General features: G+C 42.6%; 1 protein-coding gene and 1 long non-coding RNA gene across 2 annotated transcripts in view; one reads left to right on the top strand and one right to left on the bottom strand.

Moving 5' to 3' along the window:
• LOC148885524 (uncharacterized) overlaps nt 1-27,789 on the top strand; it is a 148,936-nt gene that overhangs the window by 79,877 nt on the left and 41,270 nt on the right. The window lies entirely within an intron of this gene.
• On the bottom strand, nt 361-22,299 carry c1ql1l2 (complement component 1, q subcomponent-like 1-like 2). The gene is made up of 2 exons (XM_089019293.1): nt 21,358-22,299; nt 361-1,631 (listed from the first exon to the last, which is right to left on the bottom strand). The coding sequence occupies exons 1-2, from the start codon at nt 21,964-21,966 to the stop codon at nt 1,452-1,454; spliced, it is 789 nt and encodes a 262-aa protein (XP_088875419.1). The 5' UTR covers nt 21,967-22,299; the 3' UTR covers nt 361-1,451.

Below are 27,789 nucleotides of genomic sequence, written 5' to 3'. Positions count from 1 at the left end.
TAACGAGACTTTACTATATATATATATATATATATATATATATATATATATATATATATATATATATATATATATATATATATATATATATATATATATATATATATATGTGTTATATGTATGTGTTATATATATGTGTTATATATATAATTTTTCGTGCATAGAATAATTGGTTGTATCTTTTGACCCCTCAACCCCTTACAATTTTGTCTATGGCATTTATGTATTAATTTATTCTTATGTATTGATTTATTCTTCACATTCTGAAAAAATGTCCCCAAAAGTTTAACACCACCTCTTCCACCAAATCTATTTATCTATCCGATTTGGGATACAAGAACTTCCCAAGAGACCATCCGCTCAAAAACAAATGCCATTTATTATTTCAATGTATTCAACAATTCCAAAAGATAAGATAGACAAACATGTCATATAATTCATTTACAAGCGTTTTTTTTTTCTCTTCATTATATCTGTTGCACAATCTCATCATGGGCTTGCGAAATAAAATGTCATTGGCTGTAGCACAGAAGACGACCGCGGAGAGGAACATGGAGCTATCACGCACCACATGCTGGCAAACATACACTCTCTCTCACACACACATAGTCACACGTGCAGTCCGATCGTGCTGGGGCGAGCGGTCGGCCTGCCGTGTTGAATAAATATTAACACGCGTATCTGTCTGCGACCGGTGCAGCTAATAAATGGAGAACAATCAGCGACAGCCGAGACGGGCCTTCTCCCTTCACATTTGCTCTTGAGCTACGAATCTGCTTTTGCTTCGCTTTTGTGTAGAGTGGATCTAAGCAAAACTAGGACATTACTAGAAGACACTTTGATGAACCCCGATAGCAGCGGCAGCAGTGGGACGTCGCCCCGCGTGTGTATGAAAGGGGTGTGGTCTATATATCGGAGTAGTTTTTCCATATAATTGGGAGTTACGGTGCTGAATGTTATCGTATGAACACAGAGTGACCTTGCCACTTTCATAACAACATCTCTTGGGGTTATCTTCACAAGGGAAAAAGGTTATTATTATTTTTTTAACTGTCTGTCAATCGGTGCGGATTATTCCGCATCAATTAAAAACACAAATCTAAGGTTAAAATTGCACGCGACGACACTGACGGATATCAATCGAATTGAGAGAAGAGGTGCGGCAGTCTGCATTGTGGGGAAAGAGAGATGGCGGAAACGATCAAACCAGACGTCGTTAGCTAGGAGCTTCCGACCAACCCCACCCCCCTACTCCCCCGGTACCTCTCGCCACTTTGCCAGTGTGTCCAGGCCTCGATTGCAGCGCACGAATTGATGACCATGATGATAGGGGTGGGGATAATTGGGTGACAAGGGGGTTGGACTAGAAGGCCTTGAACACACATCCTCTCCACCTTGCACCTTTTTCCTTTCGTCAAGCTGGACCGTCTTTTGTTTTCCGTGACGTGCGTTCAGTCCGCGTAAAGGATGAACCCCGAGAAGGTGCTGTACTTGTTGTTGTTGCCGCCGTGCGCTTTGCCACCGTCCAGCTTGATGTAGACCTCGTCTCCGGCGTCCAGATGGAGGATGACGCTGTTCGAGGCATAGTCGTAGTTCTGGTCGGCGTCTTGGGCGATGGCACTGGCGCGAACCTGCGATGCCCCCCCCCCCAAAACAAAACACAAAAACAAAATGGCTGTCACTTTTCAATCAGTATGTGGTCATAGTGTTGCAGCAGTGACTGACATTTGAACGTGTATGTGGAACAAGACAAAATAAAAAATAAAATATACTATTGGATCCAATTCCAAGATATTGTACACAGAAAACAACCGAGCATCATTCTCAGAATTGGTTTTTTTCCTCCAGTCCCGAGCGAGCAACTGGTGAAGGTTTCATAGGCTGTTGACGGTTGCCTTCACGAGGAAATTGAACACGGAATACGGCATTGTCTGCTCAAGTTGGCAATGTGACACTTGGATCTTGTTTGGAAATAACCTTAATGTCGCGGAATCTTTAAAAAAAAAACCTGGACAAGAAAAAGCAGTTGCATTGCCAAACGTGCTGAAACAACATCTGCGCTAGCAAAACAAAGAGGTGCTAATTTTCAAAAAGGAGCCGCAATAACCGTGACGACTCACATTTTGGTAGCATTTGCACGAACGAACACGAGTGTTGAAAGTTATAAACTGCCTGAAATGTATGTTGTTCAACGTAAAAGTGAAAAAAACTCAAAATGTAATTAACTCAGTCACTGCCAGACGATGTGCAAAAAAATGTGTTCATTCCAGTGCCAGGGTTTTTGTCATTGTCACTTGAATTCCAGGACCCACAGAATATTGAGTTTGAGGACTACATAAACATTCAATATAGCAATAGAAAACTGAGACTGAGTCTTCTTTCATCAGAAAAAAAGAGTTAATTCCTTAAATATATGGGTCTGGAGTTATATGAGCTTGAAATGAGGGCAGCTGTCCAAAATACAATGCAATACATACATATTGATTTATATAGCACTTTAACAACAGCTGAAGCTGGAACAAAGCGCTAACATGGAAAAAAGGGAAATGCTGCCCCCTTGTAGAAGCGAAATAACATTGCCAGAGGTCTGGCCAGCGCTTTATCGGCACCCCAGCAAGAAAAACCAAAACTTGGAATTCGGGAGTGGCGCTCTACATCATATTTTCATTTCCCAAATACATGGCAGTGAATGAGTTAATGCCAAATGTAGTCAAAAAAATAGCCATGCATCAAAAAGAAAAGTTTAATACTCCAAAAAATGTTTTTTTAAGTATAAAATTAAAATTATATAAATAAATTTCACAATGAAATATCTAGAAAATAAATTGTTCATTTTCAAGAAAAATAAAAATACAAATTAATAAATAGTTGAAGATATTTTTATTTTATTTTATTTTATTTTTGTGAGGGAAAAACATTGCTAGAGGCCTGACGAGCGCTTTATCAGCAGCCCCCGCAAAAAGCAATAACGAACAAATTTGGGAATGGCGCTCTACATCATATTTTCATTTCCCAAATACATGGCAGTGAATGAGTTAATGCCAAATGTAGTCAAAAAAATAGCCATGCATCAAAAAGAAAAGTTTAATACTCCAAAAAATGTTTTTTTAAGTATAAAATTAAAATTATATAAATAAATTTCACAATGAAATATCTAGAAAATAAATTGTTCATTTTCAAGAAAAATAAAAATACAAATTAATAAATAGTTGAAGATATTTTTATTTTATTTTATTTTATTTTATTTTTGTGAGGGAAAAACATTGCTAGAGGCCTGACGAGCGCTTTATCAGCAGCCCCCGCAAAAAGCAATAACGAACAAATTCGGGAATGGCGCTCTACATCATATTTTCAATTCTCGAATAAATTTGTGAATGGCAGTGAATGACTTACATTAATTTACCCGCTCATATTTATTGCCAATAAAAGTAATTAATTTTTGAACAAAATGAGATTTGAAGTTTGGTTTTTCGAAGTAGTTTGTAGTATTTTGGTCTTTGCCCCGATGTGATTATTTAGTGACCTCTTCACAAGGAGAAGTGTATCAAGTGAGTTTCGAGGAATAGAATTGAACGAAAAGATCGTTTATTTTTCTCTCTTGTGGGATGGAATAGGTTGGGTGGGGGCGGATTAATGCAAGCGCACTGTACATCCCAGAAATCGGCGCCAGTTAAATCGGCCCATTAGTCACTTAGTCGGGCAAGCCAGGTCGAATCAAAATCAATCGCTTTCTTGCATCGGTCGTATTTCCTCGTGGCTCATTATCAGCACTCTGAAGACGGCGGTGCCGCCGCGGCGTGACTTTAAATGGCGGCATTTCGAGCTGTTGTCAAATGGCACCGAGGATTGCTGATAATTACTCGCTGTGGAGGAGAGGTGGCCATATTGACCCACGTAAGGGAAGGGATTCTGAAAAATGGAGATATTTCGCTCGACCTTTGAATATGTTTGAAATGTGCTTTTTGAGTCTCATCCTTAAAGGACAAACGGCGCCTCCGGACAAGTTATGTCCATAATTTGTAAAATCACTTCAAATGACTTCTACTGAGCGTATTCTACAAAGATGCCACCGCATATAGCTATATTTTACGTTTTAAGACTCGCGCTGAATATTCATGAAGTCTTGTTTTCGAGTTGATGACGATCCCCACGTGACGTCACGTTTGGAACGCCCCTGACCAAGAAAGCGACACACAATGCATTTTGCGGTACTTTGTTTGGTCTGAAAACTTCGTGTTGATCCGTGTTGATGGCGGAATGAGAAGGAAAACACATAAATAACGCGATGGTGAATCGTTGTGTGTTGCACCGAGACAACTATTTTGTTTGGTCTGACACAAATTCCTGGCAGACAAATCAGCCCATTTCCAACAGAGCTTGGGTGCCATCTTGTGCATTTTCTGGGACGCTACATTGGAGTCCTGACGGCTCGAATTGAGATGGGAGGAGTCCTTTCATCGATTGCAAACATTTATGCTTTCCTCTTCAGAACTATTTGAATCATATTCATAACTGCATGAGTAATAAGAAAGCATCTTCTCCGAATCTGAATCTGAATTTTGATTCTCGAGCAAGGCAAGACGTGTTGGCATGACGTCACGAACTGCGGGCGGGACTTTCTGAAAATCCACAATTCGCAGCTCAATTTTTTGCAGTTTTAGCACACTTTAAGTCATTTTTATTGGTGTTTTGCATTTGACTAAAAATATCAGCCTGCGTTTTTTGGGTATTTTCGATGATATAAAACGTTTTTTGTGATATCAGTTAGGAAACAAAAAATGGTGTCAGCTGTCCTTTAAGCTTGAGTCGCGTAAGTTTTAGAACGGGAGAGAATCCAAAATGAGAGGGGAAGAGGGAGAGGAGGGGTGAAACACTCGAGGGCCTGACTCGGTCACGAAATCCAACACCCAAAATTTCCTGGCAGCACTCCGCTAAAAAGCATTTATGTGTTCAGGTGACATATCTGTTTTGGGAGCCAGGGCTGGCAAAAGCAGGTAGTCGGCGGGGTTTTGTGAGTGCGAAAGGATGCAAAACGCACAAATGATAAAAGTTTCGTTTGACTTTCAACTGCTTCGTGAAACTTGGCTTTCTTGTTTCAAATGATGCTTTAATGCCAGGTTGCCCCTGCATGGAAAGCAACAATCATGCATGAAATGAAACAATTACAATTGGTTAACTGAAGCTCACCGAGTTATCAATCCAATCATATAAAACTCATAAAATTAATGATCAAATTATGTAAGATGCATAAAATTATCAATGAACTCATTCACTGCCATTCTCAAATTTATTTGGGAATTGAAAATATGACGTGGAGCGCCATTCCTGAATTATTATTATTTTTTTTTCGCGGGGGTTGCCGATAAAGTGCTGGTCAGACCTCTGGCAATGTTTTTCCCTCCCACGAGGGGGCAGCATCACCTTTTGTACAGCTGCTCCCACTTGCATCTCATAATAGTCCAGTCTCATATAACTTAGGAATTAACTTTTTTTCTGATAAAAGAAGAGAGTCTACGGTTTCTTAGCCTGCATATAATAATAATAATAATATTAATAATAAGGCTCATCTCAATGAATGAAAAATGTTTTCCGAAATGTAATATATAAATACATATATAAAGGTTTTCCAAATATAAGACCTACCACATTATAAGGCGCGACAATAGAGGCTGTGGATACGCACTACTTTTACAAGGTCGGGAAATGGAGTCGATGGCTGCTGAGTAATTGCAAGACCCATTAAGGCTAAATATTACTTCACATATAAGGTGAACCGCGTATAAGGGTGTGCCTTATACGGCAGTATTAACTAAAAAAAACGTTCAACCCATTTAAACAAGATTCTCAAAATTTCCCATCAAAATGTTTTCAAAACTCTAATAATAATCAGAACATGTTTAACTGAAGTTATCCCTATCTGATAAAACTCACCAAATCATCTTACCGTCATTTCAAAATGGCATGAAACGCACACATTGTTCTCCAACGTGTAAAACTCTCAAAACCATCCATCAATTCTTCCAAATCTCACCAAAATAAGCCTCCAAATTTTGGCTCCAAACGCAAAGCAAGTGACAAGCTCGCAACTTCAAGGCGGCCAACGCTGTAAATACAAATGATTGTACTGTTCTTCTGACTGTTTACTCGTCTGATTAAATCGGCAGCAGCTCATATCATTGTGCAAACAACAGCCCCCCTGGGGTTGTGATCTGGGCGACGTCTGCGTCCGACGCTTATTAATAATAAGCCGCCGTGCGTCCCTCGCTACCAAAAATCAACAGCGTCTTATTATCCAGGTGCCCCCATGACGGCTGGGGAGGATTTGTCACTTAAGATTTTAATGAGACTTTATCAAAACATTTGCTTTGTGGGTGATCACACACACAAGCACACACACACACACAATGCAGATTTCGGCAATATTTAATTATGAACTTCATTTTGCTCATTTACTCGCTTCTGATCGGCACTTTTTGGGAAAATTCCGTGGTCGGAGTTCCTGATCAATTTAGAACACTATGTCAAAGTCGAGGCACGTGGTCCAAATGTGGTCCACCACATCATTTTATTCGGCCCGCAAAAGCAAATCCCATGACGCTTGCCAAAGCCCGAACCAAAATTAAAAATTGTAAACCATAATAAATGTTATTATTCTTGACTTCAAATTTGAAAACTAGTTATTCATTAATTTGTTGTGTGCTCAATTTGTAATATGTGGAGAGGATGAAACATTCAAATGGCTTCCCCAAATTCATAACAGGATGAATGTGGCCCGTGGCAAAACACACCCTTCATATAGAACATGGATTCTTTTATAATAATAATAATAATAATACATTTTATTTCAAGTGCCTTTCAAAGCTCTCAAGGACACTTTATAGTCACAGACAAGCATAGATACAATAATAAATGAAATATAATTATAAATAGAATACAATGAATAATAATAATAATAATAATCATACGTCTGTGTAAGCTCTCAGTCGTACAGGAGTGGTCCATCGATGAGAAGGTTTCTTCAGCCGTCATCTGTACTTTTTGAAGGTTTCGGACGTTTCGCCTCCTATTCTGTCGTTCGCTGACTAAGCTTCTTGGATAGGAGGCGAAACGTCCGACACCTTCAAAAAGTACAGATGTCGACTGAAGAAACCCTCTCATCGAATAATAATCATAATAATAATCATAATAGTAAATAATTTTCTCTGCTTTTTTTCATGCATCCTTTTACTAAAGCTTTTGAGCAAGGGCAGACGGAAATGGGCTAGAATTGCGAAGAGATGGCTCATAAGTGGTGCGCCTCTACGCAAAAGCACTGAAAACAATCACACGTGGACCAGATTACGAGACTATACTATTACTATACTGTACTTACTACTTTATTAACTCATTTATTGCCGTTCGCGAATTTGTTCGGGAATTGAAAATATGACGTACAGCGCCATTGCCGAATTAGTTCGAGTTTTGTTTTTTTCTTGTTTGGGTGCAGATAAAGCGCTGGCCATGACCTCTAGCAATGTTTTTCCTTTCCAGAAGGGGGCAGCATATTTTTTTTTTTCCATGTAAGCGCTTTGTACTAGCTTCAGGTGTTGTTAAAGCGCGATGTCGACCAATCTGTATTTATTGCATTGTATTTTTGACAGCCACCCTCATTTCAAGCTCATGTAACTCCAGACCCATATCATTTGGGAATTAACTCCTTTTTTCTGATGAAAGATGAGAGTCGAATGTTTCTTACGCTTCATTGAATGTTTATGTTGTCAGAAAACTCAATATTCTGTGAGCCCTGCAATTCGAGTGAAAATGACAAAAACCCTGGCACTGGAGTGGACACATTTTGGCACATGTCTGGCAGTGAATGAGTTCATCAAAGCACATTTCCTGATAAATCTTACTGCACCTGAGTCAGCTAAACTGTTCCCGTACAAGTCGAGGAAGCGATTGCCTCAAAGTACAAACTTATTAAAAAAAATTAAAGCCTTTTACGGCTGTCTTAAAAATATACTGTTTTTTTTCCACATGTTGCAAACAAGTCCAAAAGAACCTCCCCAGTGCCGATACAGTTGCCCCGGTGACAGAATTATGTATATTTAGTTTGGTCTCTCCGCTCGACAGCTTTTTATCTCGCCTCGATGGCCAAAACTAAATTCCTGGGAATAATGATCAGAAAGGCCCCCTTGTTAAGGGGGGCCGGCGCGTTGCAAGCGGGACGAAGCGAGGCCGAGCGGCGGCGCGTGACCTTGGATGGCGCGTGCGACGAGCAACTTTGACAAGGCAAACAGAGCGTGAGGCCGCGAGGCTGGCAAACGAGGTGTCAGCCCGCGTTGTTGTCGTCGTCGACGCGCTTCCATCCGTCAGTGTGATGGCTTTGATTGAATATTCACTCTGTGCTCGGCCTTAATAGATAATGCATGGCGGTGAGAGTTCAGCGCACATTTCCTTCAGTGGATGACAATGAAAGGCAGTTATCAATAATGACTGTTTTTGTGGGGGGCGGGGGGGTTATGGGGTATATGCCATGCTGCTGTACTGTACACTTCACAATGAACTAATTTAATTCACTGATTTTTTTTAAATCATTGATGGAAATCCAAAAAAGTTTGAGGTACCGTATTTTCTGGTGTATAAGGCGCACCAGAGTAGAAGGCGCAACCCCAATGAAAGGTGTATTTTCAAACTTTTTCCATATATAAAAACGTTTTCCAAATATGTAGATTGGATGTACCTTTATTCATCTCGCAGTGGAGAAATTCACATTTCACAGCTGCAAAGTTATGAAAGGAAAAGGAAAGGAAAGAAGTAGCAAAAGAAAATACTGGAGCTGCTCCAAAGGCAGCCACTCTTGCGGCACCATCTTGAAATCAAAAGAACACAAAAAAACTAAATAACAAATAATATGACAACACAAAGACACAGAGAGTCATTCATTCTTCAGCACTTGCTGTACCCTCTTTGTGACATGAAGCAGTTCTCGATAAAAGAGGAGAGGTTCAAAGAGAACTTTTCAGCAGTGGATCAAGGACGCCATGGTGGAATGTGCATGTCTGCTACAAGCATGTTGAAAGCAAACACGCAGCTGTAGCATCCATTGACGAAAAGAGATTTTCTCACATTTCCTGTCCCACGTAAATCCGCATCAATTCCAAGCACATAATATAGAAATATATAAAAGTTTTCCAATTATAAGGCACAGCACATCATACATTATACGACAGTAGAGGCTTCCACAACGAAAAATGGCTGCTGACAGTAGTTGAGGTAGCCACCTGTTGTGGCTCAATATGACTTCACATATCGCGAGAGTGGCTGCCTTTCCAGCTCCTGTGTGTGTGTTTGTGTGTGTGTGTGTGTGTGTGTGTGTGTTTTGCTTTTCTACTTCCATTTCTTTCATAACTTTGCTGCTGTGAAATGTAAATTTCTCCACTGCGAGACTAATAAAGGCAAATCCAATCCAATCCAATATAAGCCGCACCTGCGTAGAAGACGCAGGGTCATCTTTTCAAAGAAATCAAGGCTTATGAGTGCACCTTATACACCGTAAAATACGGTGTATAATTACGAGTGGTTTTGTCGGCGTGACATGTACACCCTGCCATCTTTGCCCCCTCCCCCGGGCGTTTCTGACGGTGCTTTGTTGATTTGATGTCTCGCTTCCATTTTGGCTATGCGACTCTATTGGTCCTCCTTAAATTAAAGTGTGCCACTGCTTAATTGTGTTTGAACGTTCCAGTTGTCAGCTGCATGCTTAATGACTGCTTACAGCAACCTGACCCCCCTAACACACACATACACACCTGTAGTACCGAAAGAGTCTGTGCTATAGTTCACTCTCATCGTCGACAAAATGATTTCAATTTACTTAAATAAATAAATACAATGTCACACATTCCGCTTTTACAAAGTAAACGTCCCAATAAGTCTTATTAACTCATTCACAAATGTATTCGGGAATTGAAAATATGATGTAGACCGCCATTCCCGAATTTGTTCGGGTTTTGTTTTTTCATCCTTGAGTGCCGATAAGGCGCTGGCCATGGCCTCTGGCAATGTTTTTTTTTCTTTTACACAAGGGGACAGCATTTCCCTTTTTTCCATGTTAGCGCTTTGTTCCAGCTTCAGCTGTTGTTGAAATGCTATATAAACCAATATGTGTGTATTTCATTGTATTTTGGATAGCTGCCCTCATTTCAAGCTCATATAACTCCAAACACATATAATTTATGAATTAACTGACTTTTGATGAAAGAAGAGAGTCTTAGGTTTCTTACTCTGCATTGAATGTTGATGTAGTCTTAAAACTCAATATTCTGTGGGTCCTGGAATTCAAGTGAAAATGACAAAAACCCTGGCACTAGTGTGGACGCAATTTTGCACATGTTAGGCAGTGAATGAGTTAAGTACATCAAAGCTTAAACGGGTGATTGTTTACGCTAACACAATGTTTTTTTCTTGTTGATTTTAAATTATTAATCGCGTTCCAGCCATGAGAGCCGTTGTAACCTGGCCCATTAAGCAATTAGAACCTCATAGGACCATCTAATGAGATCCAATACTTGAGTTGAGACGCTCATATTTTGCTTTGTACTCCATGCTCCCAAATCTAGAAGGCAATATGCGGGTGACAATGGATGGGTGCTTGGGGGTCGGTCGAGGTTTTTAATTGATCGCGGTAAAGGAAGAATTCAGAAACATCTTAAATATTAAATCTTTGCAATAATGTATTATTTTGGTCGGTGGAATAAATGTGTTTTGATTGTGTTCATAACAAGCCGCATGGGCATTTTGCGGGGAATTGTTGTTCGTCTCGAAGGAAGCCAATTCCAAGAACATCGATCCGTGCTCTCACATCGGAAACCTTCCCCGGAACGTTTCAAGCGTGAAAGCAACTAAAGCCGCCGGGCAAGCCGGTGGAATCCTGACAACACCTGACACTTGTGTCGGTTTTATTCATCAGAAGAGGCCTGATTGAAAACATGACAAGGGGGGGAGGAAAAACGTTAATGGGAGATTTGCCATCTGTCACCGGCGGAGTCGGAAAAGAATTAATTTCTCCAGCTGTCTCTTCTCCTTTTGAAAGACGACTGCAGGAGCCACGCCGACGTTTACCTGAGGCGAGCGTGGAAAGGTGCCAGGCCAGTTCGTTAGAACAGCAAAAAAGGCGTCAAGATGGGAGAGCCTGCAAATTTGACCCTAACCCGTCCCACCCTTCACTCTTTGACAAGCTCATCACTTAATTAGCGAGCAGCGCTGCCCGCCTCGACTGCCCACCGCCAATCCGCAACGGTGGCTCTCGGCGGAGTTGAAAAAGAAGTCAAAGTCAACCTTCGGTTCACTCAGGTGACTTCTTCTTCAAGCAGGAATATTCTGTTATGCACTTTCATGCTTATAAAAGCAGTTCAAAATGTTCTGCAAAACAATATTCAACATGCACATTTTTTATCTGCAAAAAAACAAATAAGAAGAGGGTTAACCGAGGAGGCAGAATATGCAGACTATGAGTCATGTGACGGCACAGACTCGTTGCCTCCCCGTCGAGGAAGGAGAAGATAATTGTGGCTATCGCTGACGACTGAATTCGGGGGAGGCCGGCTAAATGTCAGGGGCGTGGGGAGCGATGGCGAGAGGGATGTTTGCATAAGAGGGGCCGGGGGGCACTTGTCTATCTCCCATATGGCCCTCATTATAATGAAGGAGCCTTGTGAGTCAACACAGTCGCATCCTTGACTCACGCAGCCACGAGAGACTGTCCTGTTTTAGCTTTTGCTCTTAATGCACAAATAGCAGTAGATCTATATTTCTATATTCTCATAGTTTGCAATATGAAGACATTCTCATATTATAAAACAAAAAAAAAAACACAAAATGGAATATCTGTCAACATATGTCACACTACTTGGTCACTCTTTAGAATTAGTATCACCATAAATTGGTATATTTTAATGAACTAGTATTTAGTAGAAACAAATGACCTAGTTACTAGGTTATATGTTTCGTTAAGTGTTGCCATTGGAGGCGTGTGGCAAATCTGTCATGTTTCATTACTTTGAACGCTGCTGTCATAAACGGAACACTCTGTGCTTCGTTACAAGTGACTTAAAATGGCGAGAAACAAGTTTTGCTTGTTAATAAATGTGAGTTTGATGACACATGCCTTCGCTAAAATATGTTAGCATACCAAACAGGGCATCGCATTACATCAAATGTACATGGTAAGCTGTTTTGCTAATGCTAGCTAGCGTCTAAACATGACTGTTCCTTAATGCTACCTAGCTTCCGAACATGACTGTCCTTTAAGGCTAGCTAGCTTCCAAACATGAGTGTCCCTCAGACAGAAATTAAATCAGGCGTTCTACCACAATATGTTTGTTTTTTAGCTAGTTTTTCCATCACCATTCTTCCATCACAGGGACATTTACACAGTGTCAAGTATTTTGGATGAAAACACAACTCAACTTTTAGACTCTGTCGCTAACACAGGTTAGCCTTGTCACTGCATTAGCCACAATGCGTCTGTTTGCAACATAGATGACCTTACTTTACCCCTACAGACAAGGCACATTACTAGTATGCACTGCCGATGTGCAACGGCACCCCACCGTTGCGCTGAGGCTGACAGCACACAAGGTAGGTGACTGCCGCTGTGCCCAAATTGATAAATGTTCAGTTCAGGTGCAGAAATCCAATAAGTAGTAAGTCATAAGTAATCCAATAGAGAGAGATGTTGGCGGTGTAATTTCAGAGAAGAAACATTGGCAGTCTCCTGCAACGAAAACAGCATTGAGGTGAAAACAAAATAAGTATAAAGATATTATTTAATATTTGTATTTGTGGGGGACCAATGTAACAGTTGGTGAATTTTAACTCCAGAATCTTTGGCTTATTCTCTCTGACAGGTAGCCAGCATGCTGTGTGCTCAGTCTTGCTGCATCCTTCATGAAACTGTAGATTTTTATTTCCTTTTTATTACAAGTTGACCGAGTCTTTTGAGTTGTTCCGGGGTCAAATCCAGATTGCTGAGGTGCGGCTTGCTTTCTATCCAAACTAACAAGAAATGGCTCCTGGCTACTTCCAGTTTGGTCGCTTAGCAACCAGTGTTGAATATGGACGTTTGTACCATGCCACCGGTGTCACTGTGCCGTGCAAACTAAATGCTGAGCCTGTGGTTGTTAGTCACATTGCTGATACAACATCACGAACAATAAAAATTATTGCTACTCACGAATGTATTCGGGAATTGAAAATATGACGTAGAGAGCCATTCCCATATTTGTTTCTTTTTGCTTTTTGATGCTTGGGTGCTTATAAAGCACTGGCCATGGCCTCTGGCAATATTTTTTTTCCTTCCACAAGGGGGCAGCATTTCCTTTTTTTCCATATTAGCGCTTTGTTCCTGCTTCAGCTGTCGTTAAAGCGCTATCTAAACTAATATGTATGTATTCATTGTATTTTGGACAGCCACCCTCATTTCAAGCTAATTTAACTCCAGACCCATATCATTTAGGAATTAACTCGCTTTTTCTGATGAAGGAAGAGAGACTAAGGTTTTTGAATGTTTATGTTGTCCTAAAACTCAATATTCTGTGGGTCCTGGAATTTGAGTGAAAATGACAAAAACCCTGGCACTGGAGTGGACACATTTTTGCATGTTTGGCAGTGAATGAGTTAATCAGATTTGTTATCGTCTTTGCTGTTGCAAGCATTGTTACTTCTGTTGCCTCCTTACCAGGTTTTAGTCACGTGTTCAGCTGGGATAGGCTCCCGTAGTTTGAAAAACAAATGAATGGATAACCTGTGTTTTACTTTAGGATTTGTTGCATGATCTGCTGCCTTATTCAAATCATTGTGGAGTAACCTAATATGTATTTTGTACATGTTTAAACCATTGCTGAATCTAAAATGCAACTTGCTATTTCTGAAAAACTATCAGAGATTGTGGTTGCTTCAGTCTGTGTTTCCGATGGAGGTAAAAGTTATCGGCAATGAAAAGTTGTAGGATGTGAACAAATCTACCCTAATGTCCACAACAACAACAATGTCATCCTGGCATTCCAGCTCCCGTGTCGTATTTCCTAACAATCATCACTTAAAGGATAACCGACCTCTCCGGACAAGTTGTGTCCATCATTTGTAAAATGGCTTCAAATGACTTCTACTGAGCGTATTTTAAAAAGATTCCACCGCATATAGCTATATTTTACATTTTAAGACTTGCGCTGAATATTCAGGAAGTCTTGTCCGTACGTGACGTCACTAAAGGAACGCCCCCTGACCGAAACAAAGAAACATTGTAGCAGTCCTTCCATCACATCCATGTATTTTGCTGTATTGTTTGGTCTCAAAACCTTGTGTCGCTGAAAATGCCCAATTCGCAGCTCCATTTTTTGCAGATTTTGAACACTTTAAGTCATTTTTATTGGTGTTTTGCAGTTGAATAAAAATATCATACTGCGTGTTTTGGGTATTTTAGATGCTATAAAATGTCAGTTAAGAAACAAAAAAGTGACGTCGTTGTCTTTTAAGACCTCTCGCGGCTAATTAGATCGCGAGTGGTCATGTCTCACCCGGCCTGAGTGTCAGCACCGACGATGGAGGAAGTGGTGACGGGGTTGCATCACATGTGGGAAGAAATGGTGGAAAAAGGAAAAAAATGAACACTATATCGCTGACATACAAACAGTTGATCAATACTGAAAATGAGTCTCTTGCTCTCTCTCTCTCTCTCTCTCTCTCTCTCTCTCTCTCTCTCTCTCTCTCTCTCTCTCTCTCTCTCTCTCTCTCTCTCTCTCTCTCTCTCTCTCTCTCTCTCTCCCATCTCTCTGTCGGTCTCTCTCTCTCTCTCCCTCTCTCTTTCTCTTTCTATCTCTCTCCTCAAGCTCAGTCGATCCATTCCAAACAACGCCTTTCTGTTGAACTGGCCACACGCACACACACACTGAGGCCTTTCAGTGCTCATTGCCACCAAGAATAGCCGCTCCAAACATTGCCTGAATGCTAAAATCAATCAAGACTTGATAGGACCCGAGCGGCTCTGGCCAAAATAGCAAAACTCTGAGCGTGCTTTCAAATTTCTCTTTTTGTTATCTGGCACGAAAACATATGTCAGCAACGTGCATCCAGATGGCTCCCACATTTCAATGTCTTGTTTTCACCTGAACGCACAATAAAGGGGGATAAAAGAGAGACCCCCCCACCCCCGAAGGAACCCATCCAGCAGCTCATTTGTGCTACGCTTAAAAAAAACTAACTAAATAAATCAGACGAGGCATGATGCATCATGATGATATCATTTTTCAGCGTCATTTTTTGGGGGGGGCTGAAAAGCACTCGAAGAGTTGAGCGCGTGCAAAGGAGAGATGGAGGACAGGGCGAGTTGGAGTGTGTGCGAGTGGAGGGGGGAAGGTAGAGCTCAAACGCAAGAGGGAGACTGCGGCGATAATTGCGAGGGAAGCGTCATGTGCACGAAGGACGTTGAAGCTTATTAAAGGAGGAGACAGTGATTATTCACTACGGCCCTCTGGAGGGGCAGACGCCCCAGTCGTTGCTTTTAATTAAGTCTGAAAGTGTTTTGGTGGATTAATAACAATATTAAGAAGGGGGTTGCGGTGGAGAGAGGAAGTGCAAACACATCCTGCATTTTTCTCACCTGCCTTTTAATTACAATTAAAGTGACTGTGCAATACAGTAAAGTCTCGTTATATCGATATCGGATATGTCGATACTCCCGGTTATATCGACACTATTTCTATGCACGCACGGAGGAAATTACATGCAAACAGGGTCGGATATATCGATAGTCCCGGTTATATCGATTTTTTTCGGACTCCCTTGAATATCGATATAACGAGACTTTACTGTATCTCATCTCTTTTATACTGTTCTCGTTGTTTTTGTTTTACGCTTTAGTCGTCACCGTCACTCCAATTCGCACCGCTTCAGACTTTTTTTTTTCACCCCCCAACTCAAAGCACAGCATCGATTTAGGATTCCTTGGAAAGTTCGGAGTCAAAGAATGGGTGCCGGAGGAACCAAAATATGGCGAGGCGGAAGATTTTGGGAAGGAAGAAATTGGCTCAGCTGAAAATAGATTTGTTTGTCTCCCAGGAAGCTGGAAAGAAAAGTGACGGGGACAATGCCGCGTTTTTTCTCGGATGGCTGAAAGTAAGCTTTTGAATGTCGTGTCGGTGTTTGATGCGTCTCGGAAAGGTGTGGGCGCAGCACTTTGCCGGGGTGAAACGGCACTGTAGGGCATGCAAATCCAACCAGGCCGCCGCAGCCCAAAGATCATAAAATAGTGGAACTTGATTGTCTCTGCGCTCCGTCTTCTCGTCCCAGTGCACAGTGTGGCTTCCTTAATGAGCAGAGGAAGGCTACGGTACCACCGCACAAACTCCACCTGGACACCCTATGCTCCATTAGAGTCAGAATCATCTTTATTGGCCGAGTATGTAGACCACACTAGGAGTTTGTCTCTGGGAGAACACGCTGCACTAGTATCATCATAAAAGACATGACAAATAAATATGGAGGACATTAATAAAGGCTAATCTAATCTAATCTAATTCCTTAATATAAATGGTACCTCTCTGGAACAACTGTGAGACAATGTGCAAAGTATCAAGTAGACAGTGCCTGCCTGAGGGGAGTCGCTGGAAAAGGTGATGAGCAGGGTGCAGAGGGTCCAATGGGATTTCATGCGCTCTTGTCTTGATTCTTGCAAATCCTCGAGATTGCAAATTTCCCCATTGTGGGACGACTCAAGTAGATAGAAACTAGCTAGCTAATTGATAGCCTATAGATAGCCAGTTACACAGCTAGCCGGCTAGCTATATAACTAACAGATTGCCTGCCAGATAGCTAGCTAGCCAGCCAGATAGCTAATAGATAACAAATAGATAGCCAGCTAGGTAGTGAGTTAGATAGCCAGGTAATTGTGTCTCAATTTACTCATAAATTTACTTTGTGTGAACGCTGGCGCGTGTGGCTGCCGCTGCTCACCCACAGAAAAACTTATGCTGTGACTGAAAAGTGACCTTGAGAGTATTGAAAGGCACTTGTAAATGAAATGTATTATTATTATTATTATTATTATTATTATTATTATTATTATTATTATTATTATTTATTATTTATTATTATTATTAAAGGCCTTCTGATTCTGATTGGGTAAGGCAGTGCCAATGATTTTTTTTGTCCATTTTTGTGGCGGCCCTGAACCAAACCGTGATGAAAGACCGCAGGATTGATTCAATGGCTGCCATGTAGAAATGTTCTAGCACCTCCTGTGGCAGGCCATAGCTCATGTGGCTTAACATTTAGAACCAGCCAGCATCAAATGTTTAACACAAAAGCCTCTTGAGAGGACGCTGTCATTTCACAACCAAAAAACCAACTTCTACCACTCGATGCTAAAATGCTAAGAATGACTCGATTGGTCGATTTCGAATTTGATGGGCTCAAAAACAGAAGTTATTATGAACACTGTTTGGTGTATTCCATGGTGTCAAAGTCGAGGCCTGGGGGCCAAAGCATGTCAAGTGCCATGATGCTTGCTAAAGTCCGAACCAAAATTTAAAATTGTCCCATGTAAATTACAATAACAGTCATTTTTTACTTCAGATTTGAAAACTAGTTTTTCATTAGTTTTTTTTTGTGTGTTCTGCATGTAATATGTGGTGGTAATGAAGCATTCCAATGGCTTCCCCAAATTCATAACGGCCCTCGAGAGGAAACCGTAACTACGATGTGACAAAAAAATAGTTTGACACCACTGGTGTATTCTGAAGTTAAAACTTGGAATTCACTTTTGCCAATTCAAAGTGAACATTTTAGATTTCAACAACTCCAGTCTTTCTCTCCACAATTGGACTCCGATCATGGACTAAAGCCCATGAGACCACGTATGCTTATTATTTGGAACACAATGTCCCCTGACTGTGCAGCTGAAGTTCTTCAATCGCACGTTTGGGGTGACGAATGCTAGATGTCCATTGATTTAGGCCCCCTCTTATCCCTCAAAAATAAAATAAAAATCAGATGTGAGAAAATAGTTTAAAGCAGTATCTTCACAGAGGAGGACAGTACTGTTCATATCTCAAACAACTATCTTCATAATCAGAATCACCTTTATTTCCAAGTATGTAGAACACACAAGAAGTTTGTCTCCCGTAGAACACACTGCACTAGTATTATCATAAAAAATACATACAAACTGCAAAGAGGCACGATACAGTTCTATTTGGGTTACTGTTTAGAGAGTCAATGGCGACGGGGGAGGAAGCTGTTTAAATGTCTGCTTGCGCATGGATCGGTAGCGCTTACCTGAGGGGAGTAGCTGGAAAAGGTGGTGGGCAGGGTGCGGAGGGTCCAATAGTACTTAAATTCTAATATTTCACCTCACAGTTACTTTGCCAACTGCATGATTGTAATTATTTGTGTAACACTGATATTGTCAGACATTGGTCTGTCATTGGCCCTACAAACATTCCAGAGGAGAGTAGTGTCCCGTACTTAAATGTGCTACACAAGCAAATCATGGGTTACATTTTAAGCATATAACATCACACTTTTTTGACATTCATAATCAGAATGAGCAATAGCGGTGGTAGTAGTGATGTAGATATTTGACCACAAATGGTGGAGCAACACTTGTCGACAACCAATATACTGTATACATTATTCACAGGCATATATTGTTCATCCTTTGCAAAAAGGAAAAAAATGACTGCAGTTGTGTTAATTGTATTACGTAACGTATGTGTACGTACGTTACACGTACGCTACAGTTGTGTATCTGCGTGCCTACATTATGCTGCCGCCATCGTAGTTAAGCGCGAAAGGACAGATGAAGACATTTTCTACTTTATTAACATTGTGGGGGCCTCTAGAGATACGTGCAACGTGGGTCTGTGTGTAATTTAAGTGCTTTCGCAGACCCCCCCATTCCCACCGCCTGCCTTGGGGAGCGCAATAACACAGCAACAGAAGGTGTCTTAACGCTAACATATGTTCTTCCTCCCCGATTATGGAGCAGCGTGTTCATACCTCAGCCACTTCCACAAAAAGAATTGAGACATTACACTGCTGAGGCCTCCTTATTGTCAACTTGACGAGGGTGAAGGAGTTAACCTTTACCGGATAGCCTTGATGAGTGCGTGGGGATGAGGGGAGTGGAGGGGAGGGGGGTTGAGAATGTTTGCGTCGCAGAGTCGATGGTGCTCGTTAATTCAGCTCCAATTTGCGCATAGAGGCGTCATTCTGAGACCCCTGGCAGCCTCCTGCTTTGTTCTAACTCTGTTGAGCAAGTTGTCATGACTCATTTGCATATGCATATGCAACTTGGACAAAGTTACTTTGTGCATATTCCACAGAGCAGTGTTTTATTTTAAGTTCTGCTAATTATTTTTAACAAATGATAAAATGTTTGTCTTTGGCTACAGGATATAAACTTGACTTTATTGATTTATTGTAAATGATATAATATGGAAGGGCGGCCCGGTAGTCGAGTGGTTAGCACACCGGCTTCACAGTGCAGAGGTCGCCGGTTCGTGTCCCGGTCCGGCCTCCCTGTGTGGAGTTTGCATGTTCTTCCCGGACCCGCGTGGGTTTTCTCCGGGTACTCCGGTTTCCTCCCACCCTCCAAAAACATGCATGGCAGGCAGATTGACCACTCCAAATTGTCCTTAGGTGTGAGTGTGAGAGTGACTGTTGTATGTCTTTGTGTGCCCTGCGATTGTCTGGCAACCAATTCAGGGTGTCCCCCGCCTCGTGCCCGAAGACAGCTGAGATAGGCTCCAGCGACCCTAATGAGGAATAAGCGGTACGGAAAATGAGATGAGATGAGATGAGATATAATATTGATACAATGATGATCTGATATTGCGGTGCAGAGAGTGTGCCACTTCATTAAGTACACCTCCAAGGTCAAATGAGAGCCGATGCAAGGAACAGAAATAAAATCCTGCTCAGTTTTGACTTTGTTGAATGGTGGTCATCAGCCTTGACAGTCATTTTAATCATTTTTGATGTTTTGCTTGACGAATTTAAACCGAAAATTCAAATATAACACGCGTAGTGTATGCCACATTTTTATTGACCTCATTCTGCTGTGCTTAAATAGTCCATAGTTATTTTCCGAAGTGTTTAAACTACGCTTTCTGATATACGTTCATCACCGTGCCGTGTGGAAATTAGCTTATTTCTGTGAGGAGGGGGGGGGGGGGGGGGTCAAATTTTTGTATGCATTTATTTGTCCTTTGTGTATTATAGTAGCTGTTTTTACAGATTTATTTCCAGGGCATTCTGTGTCACATCCACTTTCTTTATTTATTTTGTATTTTTTTCATGCGCACGGCCACATTTTATTACAGCAGCCTTGACAAAGTGCGAACCGGGCGGCAAACACGCACGTTAATGACCCGAAAGGTCCCCTCAAATGAAATCAGTGCCTCATAAAAGTGATGCATAGAAGCCTGACAACGTCGCACACGGGCGGCGGATGCCGTTTACACGACCAAAGAAGTTTCCACGCACGTGTACTGAACAAATCAACACATGAGGTTGCATTTGTGTTGTTGTTTTCCAAGTCAATGTGATTTTTTTTTTCTTATGCTCAAGCGCAAAATAAACTAAATAAATAAAATCACAAGGCAGGGAAGAAAGGTGTGGACAGACTCTCGATAGTGGAGTGAGGATGTTGTGGAGGGGGCACGGGGGCGGGGGGGGGGGTCGTTTGGCAATGTCAGGACGCATCATATGCAGACGAGGGGGACACAGTTTGCAACCAGTCAACACATTTTTATTTCCAGGCGAACCGCATTCCACAGATGCACACTCTGCACGCGACCGAGGCAATTATACGCTCAGCGGACGATTAATTAAGTACACCTGGCCCCATATAATAACATCTGACGCAGTTTTGCCTCTCCAAAGATAACGATACACTTTTTTAAAAAATTATATTGAGTTGTATTTTGGTGGGAACTTTTTGCAAATTGAGTTATTTTGGAAGAAAATAAGCTTTGCTGTTACTCATTTTGATCCATATGCACACAATAAATGCCCATGTATTGGAAAATACATATAGCTGGATATATGATCTTTTAAAAATGATCATGACTTTGGTTGTAAGGGTGTCCAAGTAACATTGAGTATGGTTTGTAAAATATTACGGTAGAAAAAAAAAACACACACATAAATGTACACAATTCATATTTGTAAAACAACATTCTGACAGTATTGGTGTAGTGTGGTCAGATCGTGCAAGTTAAGTGAGTGGAAGTGATTGACGGGTTTTGGGCGGCGAGCGGGTGGAGGCGAAGACGAACCGACTCGGTGAAAAGGTTTCCTCTCCGAAGCACTGACCTGGCCGTTTTTGCAGAGGTCGGCCCACATGCTGGTGCCGTCGCCGCCTCTCATCAGCACGTGATAGATGAAGAAGTATGTGCCCGGAATGCTGCACACAAACTTGCCGGCGACGCCGTCGTAATTGTTGCCCAGGTTGGTGACCACGTCGTCAAACTTGAGGATCTCGTAGCCCTCGTGCGGGTTCTTGAGGCCGGCGTAGAAGGCCACCCGGGGCACCGTGCTGTAGGTGGCCGTGCTGATAGCTCCGTCGCCCCCCAGGCCCAAAATCCCCGTCCTCCCCGGGTCCCGGCTGTCTCCCGGAGGCCCCGCCGGTCCGGGCGGCCCCGGTTCCCCGGGCGGGCCCGGCGGTCCCGGCTTCCCCGGCCTGCCGGGCTTCCCTTGGGGGCCCTGCAGGAGGGTGGAGGGCGGCAGGACGTTGCCGTGGTCGCTCAGCGCCTCCGCCTCCGCTTGCAAGCCAGTCGAGGTAGTGCTGCTGCTGGGGGTTCCCTTGTTCAGGTAGGGGTCGCACACCATCCGACAGGTGCCCAGCATCTCGTAGTGGCCGGGGTCCGTGCCCACGGAGCTGACCAGCACGGGGATGAGGACCACCAGGATCAGGACCAGCATCACCCCCACGGCGGCCGCCACCAGGGTCTTCCTCCCGATGCTGAGTCGGGGAAGGGGCTGAGCGGCCAGCGTGGGTCTCCCGGGGGCCGAAATGGTGACCGGTGGGTTTGGGGAGCCTTTCGCCGAGGAAGAGGACCCGCGGATCCTGAGGAGGGGAGTCACGGGCGGAGCGGCGGGCGGGCGGGCGGGCGCGCCAGGCACAGACCCGCGTGCACTTGGACGCAGCTCCCGGCCGCGTTTGTCCGTGGCGGCGCGCGTGCAAACCACTTGGAGGGAGCCACACGGGCGGCGCGCACTTGCCAAACGCTCTCCGACTTGTGAGCCGAAGCCACAAGGATGCGAGAGGGAGTCCGCGGGGATGGAAGGTGGAAGGGAGGGGGGGAGAGGAGGGAGAGAAAGAGGGAGGAAGTGAGGGAGGGAGGGAGGGAGTGTTGCGACCGCCAGATATGTGTTATGAATGTGTGTGTCTTGTGTGTGTGAATGCGTGTACATGTATGTTTGCTGTCTATGTATGTGTTTGTGTGTGTGTGTTTTTGTGTTTTGTATATAATTGTGTTTGTTGTGTTGTGTGTGTGTGTTTTGTATATAATTGTGTTTGTTGTGTTGTGTGTGTGATGTGTGAATGTGAGTGTGTGTGTGTTTTGTGTGATTCTTGTGTGATTTGTGTGTGTGTGAATGTTGTGTGTGATGTATGTTGGTTGTGAATGTGTGCATATGTTTGCGTGTGTTGTGTGTTTGCTTTGTGTGTGTGTGTGTGTGTGTGCTTGTGGATGTGATGTGTGTGTTGTGTGCTTTGCGTGTGTATTTGTATATAACTGTTTGTTGTGTTGTGTGTGTGATGTGAGAATGTGCATATGTGTGTGTGTGTGTGTTTTGTGTGTGAGTGTTGTGTGTAATGTATGTTGGTTGTGAATGTGGGCATATGTTTGCGTGTGTTGTGTGTTTGTTGTGTATGTGTGTGTGCTTGTGTGTTATGCGTGTGTTGTGTGCTTTGTGTGTGTGTTTTGTATATAAGTATGTTTGTTGTATTGTGTGTGATGTGTGAATGTGCATGTGTGTATATGTGTGTGTGTGTGTGAGTGTTGTGTGTGATGTATATTTGTTGTGAATGTGTGCGTATGTTTACGTGCGTTGTGTATGTGCGTGTGTGTGTGTGTGCGCGTGTGCTTGTGTGTGTGATGTGTGTGTTGTGTGCTATGTGTGTGCCTTTTGTATATAAGTGTGTTTGTTGTGTTGTGTGTGTGTGTGTTGTGTTGTGTGTGTGAATGTTGAGAGTGTGTGTAATGTGTGCATGTGCAGGTGTGTACGTGTGTGTGTTTTGTGTGTGTGTGTGCGTGTGTTGTTTGTGTGTGTGTTGTGTGTGTATAAGTGTTGTGATGTGTGGATATGCGTGTATTTGCATGTGCGGTGTGTTACTGTGTGTGTTAGTGTGTGCGTGAGTGTTGTGTGTGTTACGTGAGTGTGTGTGTTGTGTGTTTTTTGTGTGCGTGTCTGTGTGTGTTTCTGGGTGTTTGTGTGCGTGTGTGTGTGAGGGGGGGTCTCTGGTGGTTTTTTTGGAGCTGAACTATCTTGGATTCTTGTAAGGTGCGAGCAGTGGGACCCCCCCCCCCAACCCCTACCAAGTGAGAGACAAGAATGGTTCAATCCTCTCCTCCCTCCCATCCTCTTTCTCATCACTCACTTCCCCCCGCCCCACCCTGCTCCCCCATTCCTTGTTCAAGTCTCACCTCGCTCGCCCTTGCTTTTTTTTTTTTTAATTGCCGTTACTTACTTTTTGTTGCTTTATCATCTCATCACCACCCCGCCCCACCCCAGCCTCTAAAAATAAAGACAGCGCCACGCAAGGTGCCGTTTCGAGGGACGCCTGCACTTACTGTACGGGCACACGCTTTTGCACTTTGCAAATAACAAGAACAACTGGAGCTGCAGGCAGCTACAAAAGTCCCTCCCGCCTGCCCCGTCGGCGTCGTTGTTGAATGTGAAGCAGCCTCACAAGTCGACAGCAAACTAATGGTGCTTTGCATTCATTAGTTTCCAAAAAGTTGCTCTTAGTTTACAAAAAAACAAAAAATGGCAACATCACTCCCTCGCATTATCAGGTCACAGGGTCCATGAAAGCGGGGGAAATAAACTTCAACAACAAATATTCTTTAATATCGTGATTTGATTAATTGATGGGGGAATTGTCCATGAAATATCTCGTGTGGGCTTTGCATGTTCTCCCCGGGCCCATGTGGGTTTTCTCCGGGTACTCTGATTTCCTCCCACTTTCCAAAAACAGTCTGGTTGAACACTCCAAAATTATCCCGAGGTATGAGTCTGAGTGTGACTGGCTGTTCATCTCTGTGCTATGCGATTGACTGGCAACCGGTTCAGGGTGTCCCTCGCTGACTGCCTGAAGACAGCTGGGATAGGCTCCAGCACCCCCGTGACGCTTATATATATATATATATATATATATATATATATATATATATATGTGTGTGTGTGTGTGTGTGTGTGTGTGTGTGTGTGTGTGTGTATATATATGTGTATATGTATATACAGATGCTCCCCTACTTACAAACATTTGAATTACGAACAACGGCACATACAAACATTTTTGCGGGTATGTCGAAAAATGTTCGGACAGAAATGCTGTAAATTATCTTATATTGGGTGCGAGATTAATTAATTAGAGATTAATTCCTCACAGGAGCTCGGTCGCCATTTTCTGCCTCTTTTTTGGTGATCCATTTCCCCCCAATGTTGCCTCAAAATGGCACGGAATAAATTCTTTAATCGATTGCAAACATGTATGCTTTCCTCTTCAGAAGTATTTGAATCATATTCATAACTGGATGTGTAACAAGAAAGCATATTCACCGAATATGAAGCCATTGTTTTGAGTCTCCAGCAATGCAAGACGTCTTGGAGTGACGTCACAAACTGGGGGCGGGACTTTCTGAAAATGCCCAATTCGCAGCTCAATTTTTTGCAGATTTTGGACACTTTAAGTCATTTTTATTGGTATTTTGCATTTGAATAAAAATATCATACTGCATGTTTTGAGTATTTCAGATGCTGTAAAAGTTTTTCTGAAGGAAACAAAAAAGTGACATCGGTTGTCCTTTAAACATACTTATATAAGCCTTAAACATACATTCGATCCAAAATATAGCACTGAAGCAACTTACGAACAAGTTCACCTGACAAACGACCGTCCGGAACGTATCTTTTTCGTAAGTTGAGGAGCGTCTGCATATATCCACTGCATGTCTGTACGCTGTCTTTTGAAAGAATTCCAAGCTGAGGTACAGACAAAGAAGCATATAGATTGAAAGAGCGAGAGAGGGAGAATAATTCTGTGTTGAAGGTAATAAACTTTTTTTTTAAGGCTAGCTCTTTCGGGACCGCCGACTGATGTTGTTCCGAAGTTATCCCGTCGCCTGAACCGACTGACACCTCCGCTTATTGGCGTCTATGATATAGATTTTCAGGTTTATATCAAATTAAGCCTGCTGGTCAGGAGGGGGAAAAAAAATCGATATGCAGCAGTAACATCATTTGATGACATTTGCACCCCCCTCCCCCGGAACCTCCGTCCCCCGTTGAGAAAGGAGCCAAATACAAAATTTGCAGAATTTGTTTACATGTGGATTGGATTTGCCTTTATTCGTTTCGCAGTGGAGACATTTACATTTCACAGCAGCAAAGTGATGAAAGGAATGAAAGTAGAAAAACAAAATACATGAGCTGCTGGAAAGGCAGCCACTCTCGCAGCGCCGTCTTGAAGTCAAAAGAACAAAAAAACTACATAACAAATAACACGACAACACAAAGACACAGAGAGTCATTCATTCTGAAGCACTTTCTGTACCCTCTTTGTTACACGAAGCAGTTCCAGATGAAAGAGGAGAGGATCAAAGCGTCTCTTTACCAGTGGATCAGGGACATCATGGTGGAATGTGCACATCGACTACAAGTTAAATGTTGAAAGCAAAGACGCAGCTGTAGCATCCATTGCCGAAAAGACATTGTCTCACGTCTCCTGTCTCACATAAATCCGCTTCAATTCCAAGCCGCAACAGTTCCACAAACGCATCGGCACTCTGCGCTGACACTCCTTTCTTCTTATCGCGGGCTCATCAAGCCATGCATCCATCTAGCCGCAGACTGGATAATTAGACACATGCACAATAGCAGCATGCTAACAACAGATTTGCTAGTTAGAAAATAGTAGTAGTAGTGCTATGATTTCCCATCATAAAATCCGTCCACCGGAGCGACATTGTAGTGACACAATTTAGTTTTGCGGCATCATAAGACAGTCCAGTAGACAAACCAAGAAGAATGAATTCCCATGAGTAATCCACAGTTGCGCTCTCCTGAAGGCATCGTAACAGTATGGCTTTTTCCCATGACACGTTCGCATCATTGAGCTCGCCGATTTCTGAAAACAGGAGGCAAAGTCATGCGGTTGTTTTGAGTACCCGTCGTGTAATTCGCTGCGTGTTATGTTGAGTTTGACGGTAAACGTCAGTGGTAGTAAACAGCTCCCGGCATCCGTTTTTTGAAGCTTTGCTCACTGTTCCAAACTGCTGCCGGGTCACTTGTATCACGACACAATGCTAAATTTTCAACGGGTACAAATGTACCTTATTCCTAGTGTGATTCTGAACTAATAGCTTTCAATTCATTTTATCTTCTATTTTCTGGTTCTAATTGAAGATGTTTTCATGGGCATGTTCTTGCTTCGCAAACTCATCCAAGCACGGGTTTATGAAACTGGGAAATGAAAAAGGCAATTTTGCCAACTCTTCTGACTAAATTGGAAGCGTATATTCATTCAAACTGGAAAAGGAGTTGGGTTTTATTGATTAATTAACTCATTCACTGCCAGATGTGTAAAAATGTGTCTACTCCAGTGCCAGGGTTTTTGTCATTGTCACTTGAATTGCAGGACCCACAAAATATTGAGTGTTAGGACTAAATAAAAATTGAAGCGTAAGAAACCTTAGAGTCTCTTCTTGTATCATAGAAAAAGAGTTAATTCCTAAATTATATGGATCTGGAGTTATATGATCTTGAAATCAGGGCAGCTGTCCAAAATGCAATACATACATGTTCATTTCTTTAGCACTGTAACCACAGTTGAAGCTGTAACAAAGCGCTAACATGGAAAAAAGGCCAATGCTGCCCCCTTGTGGGAGGAAAAAACATTGCGGTCTGACCAGCGCTTTATCGGCACCCAAACCGGAAAACCCAAAACTAGCAACAAATTCCTCTGTCATATTTTCAATTCCAAAATAAATTTGTGAATGCCAGTGAATGAGTTAATCGATTCAAGGGGTGTGGTCCAAGGCGTGCATCACGATTGGCTTTCGTCAGCACGTTTTATATTCTCTGGCCTTGGCTTCCATGTGATCACAAGTTGGACAAACATACGCAGTCTTGTCTCGAAATATCACAATGGACGTTGGCACCGGATTGCTGGACTGAACTCTTGACGACAGATTGAGACGGATCCGCGGATGAAGTTTTCTCCGTACAACTTGTCTCTTCGTCCTGATCAAATTTTCAAAGTGATGCACACGCCGCCGGTCCGTGTCTAATTTATTAGTGAGCAAATAACACACCCTCTTCCAAATATCCCTCACACAGCAGGTGTGCCTGCAATGCATATTTATCTTTTTGTTTTAGTCCTCATAACACGAGCAGGAGTTTACCTATATGAGGAAGCACACAGACCTTAAATTGGTTTCAGGGTTTGTTCAAGGAGGGGGGTGGGCTGCGGTGGGGGCGGATGTTTGTTCCAGCTACATTCTGCCTGGTCGCATCGGC

Source organism: Hippocampus bargibanti, linkage group LG17 (assembly GCF_051943395.1).
Source record: "Hippocampus bargibanti isolate YZ-2025 linkage group LG17, ASM5194339v1, whole genome shotgun sequence".
NCBI lineage: Eukaryota > Metazoa > Chordata > Actinopteri > Syngnathiformes > Syngnathidae > Hippocampus > Hippocampus bargibanti.
The sequence above is the reverse complement of the archived record's forward strand: the minus strand, read 5'-3'. Positions and strand labels throughout refer to the sequence as shown.

Excerpts from the sequence above, each read along its gene's own strand:
- c1ql1l2 (XM_089019293.1), bottom strand. The coding sequence starts at position 21,966 with ATGCTGGTCCTGATCCTGGTGGTCCTCATCCCCGTGCTGGTCAGCTCC. Across the intron at positions 1,632-21,357 it reads ACCTCTGCAAAAACGGCCAG|GTTCGCGCCAGTGCCATCGC; the intron begins GTCAGTGCTTCG and ends GGGGCATCGCAG.